The 10,926-nt window shown below is 47.7% G+C and overlaps 1 protein-coding gene across 1 annotated transcript; it reads right to left on the reverse strand.

Annotated features, from left to right (window-relative positions):
* Positions 1-296: 296 nt before the first annotated feature.
* WFIKKN2 (WAP, follistatin/kazal, immunoglobulin, kunitz and netrin domain containing 2) lies at positions 297-10,674 on the reverse strand. Its single transcript, XM_003340196.3, has 2 exons — positions 9,872-10,674; positions 297-4,390 (listed from the first exon to the last, which is right to left on the reverse strand). Exons 1-2 carry the CDS (start codon positions 10,058-10,060, stop codon positions 2,876-2,878), a joined length of 1,704 nt encoding a protein of 567 aa, XP_003340244.1. The 5' UTR covers positions 10,061-10,674; the 3' UTR covers positions 297-2,875.
* Positions 10,675-10,926: the final 252 nt, after the last annotated feature.

Consider the following 10,926-nt stretch of genomic DNA (forward strand, 5'->3'; position numbering starts at 1 on the left):
GAAGAGGTAATTGAATAAATGGGGAGGCTATGATGTATAGTAAGTGATAAAAATGCAGACCTGAGATTCCAAAGCATGGAGGTCCAGAGTTGGGGGACTTGCCAAAGCATCGTTCCAGGGACCTGACCTCTCTACAGTTCTCAGACCCAGGTACTCTACATCTTATCTCCCTGAAGTCTACCTATCGAGTGAGTAACCTATTTGAATGGTCATTCGTCTGTCCAGATAAAACCAATCATTCCTTCCTTTCAGTGTTATTGGTGATGCCAAAGGCCTTAGGACAACTAGAGAAAAAATCCCTTGGTTAATGCTTTATTTCCACAAAAGGAGACAGATGAAGCCTTTGGCAGCTTTCTCTTCCATTCTAAAGTGACTACGGCAACATATTATACCTTTTCTGCCCTCAACCCAAGCAGCAAGAACAGGCATAAATATTTCAAACTTTTAATTATACTTCTCTCTCCAGAATTATACTTCTCTGTCCAGGAAAGACACAGAAACTCCCCACAGTGACCCTCTTGCTTTGTTGGGGTCTTAGGTCTTAGGTCTCTGTGTTCTCCTGATGAGGCAAAGAGGTGAGGAGAGTGTTGAAAAGAGGGGTGTGTGATCTGTTCACTTAAAACTCTTCCACTATTCATCTTTGTGTTGTTTAAGGTTACAGTAGAGGGAAACGAAGGCAGAGGGTCTGATGAGACAAGAGCTGTTAGTTAAGAAACAAGTGGTCACTCCATTAGGTGTGCTGACTTGGAGAAACCACACGATGGGTCGTCAATCGAGTCATCTCATGATGACTGACCATGATAATTGATCTGAGGCCCTCATTTCTAGGTCTCAGGTGCCTTCCCCATAAAATGACCTGCGATGATTTCTGAAGTCCTTCTTAGATCTAACTTCCTTTGACTCCTGTTCTGATCTCAGATCCTCAATCAACCAATCACCAATCGATGAACCAAACATTTATTAAGCACCTACTGGGAAATCAGGCTCTCACAGCTAATGCCCTTGGACAAAGTTTCTCTGGGTCTCAGTTTTTCTCTGATCCGAGCCAATTCTCACACCTAATGTCCTTCTGACTCTCAACTTAACCACCAGAGGGTAGGAGTGAGCAACATTTCCATCCCTTGGAAGATGTTGATTCCTCTTTTACTTCCTCCTCCCTTCACTTTCTCTCCTACCTCTTTATCTAGAAATGGATTTTGTGTCCCATGTCATTTACACAGGAGGGAAGCAAAATGGCTCCTGCTTTTGACATTTTCAGAAACTCTGAGTGTGTATTTGTGTGTGTGTGGATATCAAAGGGTAAGGGGGAAAAGGGGGCATTGCTCCATCCAGGTGATAGCAAAGAACACCCAAGCATTCACACTGAGATGCTAGAATCTGGACAAAGAAATTTCTGTCCCATTATGTTTCTAACAGAGCAAGCTATTGGAGAGATGCCCAAGCTCTCATCTAGAAAATAAGGAAGTCTATTCCAAAACTCCTATTAGAGAGAAAAGGAGGAAATTGCAAGCCTCAGTTTCCCTACCTATGGAATGAAACCAAACAATGGTATCCCAAAGGGAAGTCTCCAAGAATTGGCTCTGACATATATGCCCCTAGATCTATGCCTAGAATGGGGTGCAATGAAATGTGGATAGTGTCCCTCAGCCTGATATATGCAGGCAGGGGACTTCCCCAACTGGTAACCTACACCAACGCTGGGCTGATAACCCAGTGACTGAAACATGGCATTGTCTTTAAAATAAGACTGTCTTAGAGTTCCCCCGGGCTCTATTTTGGGGTTTTAGGCTTTGCATGGACGGGCTAGATGGGTGTCCTATAGACCCTGCAAGAATTCATTTTGCTGCTATTGCTATAACTCTGGGGGAGCCTTGGAGAGAGAGTACAGGAATGGCGCTCTTCCTAAGCTGGATAATGGGGTGATGGACATCAGAAACTAAACAACAAGCCCTTTTGCCCTGCCGCTGCTAGAGATTTCTTGGGTGGTGTTTACCTTTCCTTCAGGGGTGCAATGAGAAATGGGACAGAACAGAACTGAGGCTGCTTCTCCAGCTCTTTCTAACAGCCAAGCTGAAGGAAAGCGTACCCTGTTGATGTCTTTGTAACATTAAGCACACCAGGGTATGTTTTTCCAAAGCACAGACTAGCTCCCACCCAAAGACACCTGGTCCACATATGAAAACTGGGTCACCCACCAGGTGGACAAAGGGATGGCCTGCCCTCCCAAGCTTCCTTTAGCCTCCATATGGGGGCAAGTTTTAGGTTCTGCTCTCAAAGTGGAGGACTCTCTCCCCCTCCCCCAATATCCCCTCCACCAATCCTGAATTTTAGCCCTGAGGCAGCTACGCCCATGTTAACTCAAGGTATTTCTGCCACGACTTGGCCATAGCAGGCCAGGACAAACTGTTCTATTCTCTCCCCTCTCCTTGGCATAACTAGCCTTCCAGATCATCTAGTCTTTCCTGTGACTATCACACACTCTCACACTCATGCTCACACACACAGAATGAGGCTCAGGTCTGCCTTATTTAGGAATAATAAACAGGGACAGAGCCTGCCAGGGAAGGTTAGAGGAGATGCCCCTGGAAAGCTGGCTCTTAAATCACCAGGATGGAGGAAGGCTGGAGGAGAAGCTGACCCCCGTTCTAAACAAAATTACCTAACAAAAGATGTGCTTCTTGGGGAATAACCTCAGGAAATGGTGGTTTGCTCCTGATTGATTTGTTTTTTATGAAGTTTTCTTATTGGCCTAAGTAAGACTCAGGGTTGCTCCTAACTATGCCAGGCTTATGAATGCTCAAGAAGGGTTTGGTTTGGGGAAGGGGACAAGGGATGAAAGAGGATGAGGAAAGAACCGCACACAGAGAGAAGGGGTTCAACGCAGGCCAAGAAACTCCTTAAGGAGCTCGCAGGTCTTCTTGTGCAAGACCTCCCGGAGCTTCCTGACCCTCCTGACGCTGGAAGGCCCCACGAAGCTGTCTGGCTGGAGCACCGCCATTCCTCCATCCACTTCTCCCATGATAATGAGTGGGGCTTCACTGACGGTTATGTTGGGGCACGGGCAGGCCCAGTCCATGTGCAACAAGGTGATCTCCAATGGCTCCTGGCCCAGGAACTTCAGGCCCATCTTCTCATCCTTCAGTACCTCCTCCACAGTCACAAGAGCCCGACCAGAGTCCAACTCCTCCGTCACCTCAGAGACTCTGCCCAGGATGACAAAGTCGCTCCGGCAGAAGCTAGTGACCAGCTTCTGGCGGGCCTTGCAAGCCCGACAACGCTGGCCGCCCCTTGGGAAGGGGCAGGTCTCCTCACAAGCCTCTCGGCTCTCAAAGTTGTTACCATTGCCCCCGCAGCCTCCATAGACGAATGACTGGCACTGGCCGGTCTGTGCATTGTATGCCCAGCGAGGGGAATAGGCTTTGCAGGGGCCCTGCAGGGCGGGCAGACCGCACACGGCCAAGGGTCCACTCATGCATGCCAGCATGCATGCCTCGTAGGTCTCAAAGTGGTTGTGATTGTGGTAGCAGTTACCAAAGGTGAAAGTGAAGCAGTTGTTGGCCTGGGCATCGTAGTGCCAGCGGGTCTGCTCTTCCCCACAGTCCTCCCCATCCGGGGGCTTCAGGCATTCATTCATAGGGAAGGCCGTCCCGTTGGGCCGGAGCTCCGAGGTGGCCACCTGCCCCCGCACCACTGACAAAGGGAAATCCACGCGAAGAAGCCCCGCAGCGTTTTTAGCCGTGCACGTGTAGATGCCGGCATCCTGGGGCTGGGCGTTGTAGATGACCAGCTGGGCGATGTTGGTGACGACCACATTGCCGCGCACGTGATTGGGCCGCATCACCACGTTTTCCCTGTCCTCCAGCTGTTTCTCCCAAGTGATCTCAGGCCGAGGTCGGCCCACCACATCGCAGAGGAAGCTCACTGTCTCCCCCACACGGACAGACTGGTGGTGAGGGTGATTGAGCAAGGCGGGGGCTGCCACGTCCATCATGGGGGTCTCCGGGGAGACGGTGGTTGGGCTGAGGGTGGTCTCTGGGGGCGGGGGGCTCGTGTTGGGCCAGGTGAGGTGGTAGCGGCAGGTGACTACAGCCAGCGTGATGCCTTTGGAACAGGCTTCCGCGTCCATATAGCAGCGGTTGTAGTAAGTGAGCCCATCGGAAGCACAGGTGAAACTGGGCTCCTTCTCACATCGGTCCTTGCACTTGCAGACAGGCTGCCCATCCCAGATATCACATTCAGAGCCCTGCTGCAGGCACATGAAGTGGTCACAGGTGGCCTCCCTGGGCATCCCCACAGGCCCCTTCTTGCCCTTCACATCCATATATCGGGCGGCCACACAGCTCTTGGTGCCACAGACGTTGGGGCAGCATTTCTCATAGGTCTCACACTCCTGAAAGGAGCCAACCAGAAGGAGGTTAGAATGTAAGCATTAGGGGCAGCCAGCAGGGGAGAGAGAGCCTGGTCTGGAAGCAGGAGGTCCTGGGTTCCAATGTGACCTCAGAAACTTCCTAGATCTGTGACCCTGGGCAAGTCACTTCATCCCCATTGCCTAGCCCTTACCGCTCTTCTGCTTAGAACCAATACACACAGTAGTGGTTCTTTTTTTTTTTTTTGAAAATTTTATTTATTTAATTAATTAATTTTGAATATTTTCCCATGGTTACATGCACAGTAGTGATTCTAAGATGGAAGGTAAGGATTAAAAATAATGTAAGCACCAGACACAGGAAGAAAGGAGGAGGAACAGAGAATGTAAGTATCTTGAGGGCAGCTGATGTTTCATTTTTGCCCTGGAATCCCTGGCCCAGTGCCTAGAACATAGTAGATGCTTACTAAATGTGAAGGAGAAGGTTTAGGTCCCTTTCAGTTCCAAATCTATGCAAAAGGAGACAATAAGTGTAGAGTAAAGAAACTTAAAACATTTTATCTTATCCAGGATTTCTATGGGGCTGAAATCAAGGCAAGAATAAAAAGCTAAAGGTAGGGTCAGCTACTTGGCACAGTGGATAGAGGGCCAGATCTGGAGTTGGTAAAACTTAGGTTCAAATTTGACCTCAGACAATTCCTAGCTATGTGACCCTGGGCAAGTCACTTAACTCTAGTTGCCTAGCTCTTGCCCTTCTCTCTTAGAGCTTTTTCCAAGACAGAAAACAAGGGTTTAAAAAAAGAAAAGAAAAGAAAAGCCACAGGTAGTTCATGGGCTATTCCTTGTTTATGGGACTCACTCCTGGACATAGCATACAAGGCACAGGATGGATTAGGAGCTCCACCTCCCCAGTAGGTATGACGTGTTATTGTCTAAAACACCATGAAATATTTCTTTGTTTTTGCTCCAAAAGTGTGTTGCTAATTTCGAGGAATTAAACTAATACTTGGATTAATAGTGAGTTCTGTAGTGGCCTGGGCATCCCAGGGACATGCTTGACCAGTTCCCAGAGTTTAGACTCTACAAAGAAAGCTAGAAACTGTGTCTACGTTCCCTCAGCACCTAGCACTATTGGACCCTTAGTTTGATGGAGAAGGAATGAGATAATAAATGTACAAAACATTCATTATCCCAGTTTTTAGAGAGAAAAACAGAAGAACTGACAGTCAGAAAGATGCCAGGTCAGGCAACAAAAAATGTGTCTCTTTTCCCTTAGGATGCCTAAGCACTTAACTTACACCTATTCCTTTTGGCCTCTGTTTTACAGATCACTGAAGCTGAGACCCTGGAGAGAGTTGGCAGATAGGTGGCTTGGTTCATCAAACAACGGACTTGGAGACAGGAAACCTTGAGTTCAAATCCCAATGTAGATACTTTCTAGCCTTGTAACCCTGGATAAATCTCTTAATCCTGTTTGCCTCAGTTTCTTCATCTGTAAAATGAGATGGAGAAGAGATGCCAAACCACTCCAGGATCTTTGCCAAGAAAATCCCAAATGGGGTCAAAAGTGTCATGACTAAACAACAAAAATAACGATTATTACTACTAGTAGTGGATAAATGTTAGGCCAGGGATGACTGGCTCTCTGACAACCCAATCTTGTTGCTTAGACAGGACTCTGATGAAGGCTCCTATTTTTAAGAGAGAGATGGAATAATCCATCCCAGAAAACAGCCACAATAAATCTCTCCCAAAAGCAAAAGTCAGCCAGGGTATAAGCAAGATCTTACCAACCTGTATGTAATCCCCTCCGATTTTCTCTGGAGTCACGAAGGAAGGCATTAGTTTAATTCCTCGAAATTAGCAACACACTCTTGAAGCAGAAACAATCAAAGATTTCACGGTATGTTATTTTCCAACAATAACACACCGTACCTACTGGGCAGGCGGAGCCCCTAATCCCTCCTGTGCCTTGTGTGCTATATCCCAGGGTGAGTCCCATAAACAAGAAGCAGCCCAAGCTGTGGCGTTTCATTCCTGCCTTAATTTCAGCCTCCTTTGAAATGCCACTTCAGCTAAGAGGGGAAAAATATTAGTCCCTCTTCTGGATCTTTGTAAGTGGACTAACTGGGTGGTAGATGTGCTTTTTCTTCTCACTGATAAGAATGATTGTTTCTGTTTGCTGAGGGTAACAGATCTCATTAGCCCCTTTGTTTCTGTTCAGTCATGTACAGCTCTTCGAGAACCCATTTGATGTTTTCTTGGCAAACATACTAGAGTAGTTTGCCATTTCCTTTTCCTTTTGACAGATGAGGAAACTGAGGCAAACAGGGTTAGTGACTTGTTCAGGGTCACAAAGCTAGTGTTTTAAGTTGGGTTTGAACTCAGGATTTCATAACACTAGGCCCAGCACTTTATCTACTGTCCTGCCTATACCCAGACCTTCCTAAAGAGAGTAGGGAAAGGGTACTTCCTGAAGCTCAGTGGGAAAAGGTTGGCCTGGAGTCAAGAAACCTGAGCTCTATACCCTCATACCATTCCTACTTGTATGATAGCTCTCTAGCCTTAGATTTCCTTATCTGTTAAGTTAGAAGGGTAGACCAGATGACTCCAAAGATGGTGCAATGGAAAGAGAGCTGGCTTGGGAGGCAAGAAGAGCCAGGTTCAAGGCTGTGTGACTCTGGGCAAGTCATTGGTACTTTAGGCAACTAAGACCATAGTGCTGGTTGGCCTGCTTGGTAGGGGGACTTTCCTTACCAAGTAAATCCCTATGCAAGTGATTATGAGCTCATGCTATCCCTAATCCTCCTTTCTCTAAACCACAGGTTTGGGGCTTTTTGGTATATTATGGACTCTTTGGAGTCTGTTGAAATCAATGGATCCCTTCTCTGAATAATGGTTGGTTGGTTGGTTTTTTTAAATCAAAGGGAATGGCAAATTTTGGTTAGATATGAGTGAAAATAAAGATGTAAAAAGTTTCCCCATCCAAATTCTCACAGCCCTTAAAATCAATCTACAGACCACAGGGCTCCCTTGCTCTTCACAAATGGGAGTTCTGGGCCCAAAATGGAAAGCTTTGGGATTTGACAACCCACAAGCGACTGGGTAAATGGGGGTCCCATGAGAAAACCTGGAAGACTGGTAACAGGGACTGAAGCAGTTTCAGGCCAACTGACCAGGAGTCAACCTGACCCCAAGGGTCAGCAGATAGATGGAGGTCTTGGGTATCATGGCCAAATCCATGGATTGGAATCTGAATTAACTTGAGTTGTTGAATCATGCCCCGATTTCTGGCCTTTGGGTGTAGGGAAAGAGCAAAGCCCCCTTTAATTTTCTTCCTTCACAATACCCATTTTACTTGCATCAGTTGGCCTGAAACTGCTTCAGTCTGGGGCATGAAAGAAAATCACTTCAAGATAAATGCCAGGCAACAGTGGACAATGCTCTCTGGCTCCTAGACTGCAACTCTGGACTGACTGGAAGGATCACAAGAACTGGAAGGAATGTCATAAGTCACTTGACTGATCCTATTTTGCAGATTGGGAAACTGAGTCTTAGGGAGTTTAAGGGACTAGCCAATAGTCACCCAGGAGGTAAGAGTCAGAAGCAGAATTTGAACTTGGATCCTCTTACTCTAGATGTAATATGTTTCCCACTGTTCCCTACTAAATAATAGGGATGGGGATAGGCATAGGGACTGGGCCTGTGAATTCAACGATAGAGGTAACTCCCAGAAGAAACTTCCCCAACTACTGCAGATCAGTATCTTGTCCATAACTTGTAGTTTGAAATTGTTCTTAGTCAAGCATTTATTAAGCATCAATTATATGCCAGACATTGTGTGACTTGCCCAGGAGATAAATAAAAGAATATGTGTGAGGCAAGATTTCTTTCTTGCTCTGAGGCCAGTTATCTACCCATTAAACCATTCAGTTCCTCATTGAATCATTGAATTGACTGAAGGGAAGTCAAAAGAACTCCTAGATAAGATTTAGAACTGAAAGGGAGCTTGGAAATCACTTGGCTCACTCAATCTGGTAACTAATATCCAGAAGAGGGGCAGTGACTTGTCCAAGGTTTCACAGCTAATTAGTGGCAGAACTAAGCAGCAGCAATGAAAAGAACCCAAATTGCATAGGTTTCAGATAATGTAGAGGTGGAACAAGCTATGTTGTTATAGTTGTGTCCAACTCTTGGTGACCTCATTTGGAGTTTTCTTGGCAATGATACTGGAGTGGTTTGCTATTTCCTTCTCTTGTTAATTTTACAGATGAAGAAACTGAGGCAAACAGGGTTCAGTGACTTGCCCTGTCTGGGTCACACAGCTAGTTAGTGCCTAAAGCCAGGGAACTCGAGGAAGATAAGTTTTCCTGCCCGCAGGCCTGCCACTCTATCCATTATACCACCTAGCTGCCCCCTCTAAAAAACATTAGACTGGTTTGCCACTTACTTATCCAGTGGATTAAGGCAAACAATGATTAAGTGACTTGCTCAGGGTCACACAGCCAATGAGTGTCTGAGATCAAATTTGAACTCCAGTCTTCCTGACTCAGAGTCTGGCACACTGTCTTCTACACCATCTAACTTCCCTGGAATAAGGCTTGGAAACATTTAATCTTTTATCTTATATAAATCAGGAAACTGAGGTGCAGGGATGTTTGCCTAAAGTCACACAAGGGTCAAGATTCAAACCGAGGCTTATGACTTGCAAAGTCAGGGCTCTTTCCACCAAAAAAACATGGCCTCCATGCTCTATACTTCCTCATTTTTGCTATGGAAAGTAACCAAGTGTTGCTAGGAGGGAATAACAATTCACAACTGTGCACAACTTTAACAAACTGCCTTTCCCACAAACCTGTGTCAGAGACTGTATTATCAGCCCCATTTTACAGTTTAAGAAATTGAGGTTCAGAGAAATAAAGTGACTTGCCTAGGGTCACAAAGCTAGGAAGTGTTAAGAGTCAGGAGTCAAGTTCAGGACCCCCCATTCCAAGAGCCAGGCTCTTTCCAACCTCTTACTTTTGTTCAGAAATTGGCCTGGGAGGGAAGCATGGGCTCCCCCAGAACGGTACCCCTCAGAAATAGCAGCAGCAAGTGGCTTTTTTTTTTTATCCTGGTGCTGTTCTGCTTCCCACTACTTACTCACCAATTATTGGCTATATCTTTTCCGGCCTCCACTAGATATTGGGTGGAGGCAACAGCTGCAGCCAGGGAGGTTCCAACATTGGTTAGACCCAGTAGATAAGCATCTTTCTGGGAGGCTGCAAGAGGCCTTTCCCATTTCTTTCCCCATCCTTTTCTATTTCTCCCCAAAGTTCCACGGCTCACAGATCATCAAACCAATTAACCTGGGCAATCTCCAGGATGGCCAGGGTCCCAAGCCACGTTCAAATCTAGCTGAGCCACAGGCAAATTATTTGTGGCTGGTGTTTCAACCCATTAGGCTTCCCTGCTCCCTGTGCACATATTGTGGGGCTCCTTCTCCCACCCCCGACTCAGACTCACCTGGTCCGTTTCACACTCCCGCTTGCAGGTGCTCTGAGCGTCAACCCAGAGATTGGGGTTCATGTCGTTGGGGCAGATCCCAGCGTGAGAATACCGAATAGGAGGCAGTGCCTGACCCACTGGTGGCATCTCCAGGAGCAGTAAGGCAGCTAGAGGTCCCCAACAGACCCAGAAGCGCCAGGACCACATCGTCCCCTTGAAGAAATTTCTCCAAGGAAAAGGAGAAAATCCTCCCCCCAAGCTAGAGCCGGTCTAGCACCACCACCCCCGCCCCCCTAGATTTCAATGCGTTTCCTTCAGGGGATCGGGATACACCTGCCCCTCCCAACCCTGGCGAGGTTTTCCCACTACCCGGGCTGCCCAGCCTTCAACTGTCCAGAGGAAAAGGTTTAGGGAGCGGTCTGCCTCCCTGCCACCCCTTAATCTGAAGAGAAAGCAGCTTTCCTGGAGGCCGGGGCGGCAGGACTCCTGCCCCGAGCTCTCTGCACCAAGCAAGTTGGAGAGAGCCGCCTCGATGCCTGTGATCGACGAGCTGCAGCGCTGCCTCTGTCCCGTTGCCGACTTGTTGCAGGAAAAAAAAAAGAAAGAAAGAAAGAAAAAAACGGGGGAAAAAAAGCTGGAAACAGTTTAGGCGTCTGTATCTGGCACCGTGGGACACCTGCATGTTTCTGAGCTCAGGGAGGCCTTTAACCCCTTCCCGCGCTGGGAATGGCATGTACTTCCGAGGGGGAGATTGGCTCGGACACGGCCACGGCAAGAGAAGGGATTTTTTTCCCCCACTTCACCTCCCCCCCCACAATTCCTTGCAATGCCCCTGTCCCTCCCCAGGGCCCTCCCCTCCCCAACCCTCCCTCCTCTCTCCGCCACCACCGAACACACAAACGCTTGTTACAGGGAGGGACCCGCTCAGCCCTGACTATACCCCCTCCCCCCCACCCCGGCGGCCGGGCGGGCCCTGATAACACATTAGAGAGCAAATGACGTGGAAAAACAACAGGCTTGTTCACTGCTTGCTGCTGCTGCTGTCTGAACGCCCTCCCAGTCCAGGGGGGAAG

The sequence above is a fragment of the Monodelphis domestica genome, chromosome 2 (assembly GCF_027887165.1).
Source record: "Monodelphis domestica isolate mMonDom1 chromosome 2, mMonDom1.pri, whole genome shotgun sequence".
Taxonomy (NCBI): Eukaryota; Metazoa; Chordata; class Mammalia; order Didelphimorphia; family Didelphidae; genus Monodelphis; species Monodelphis domestica.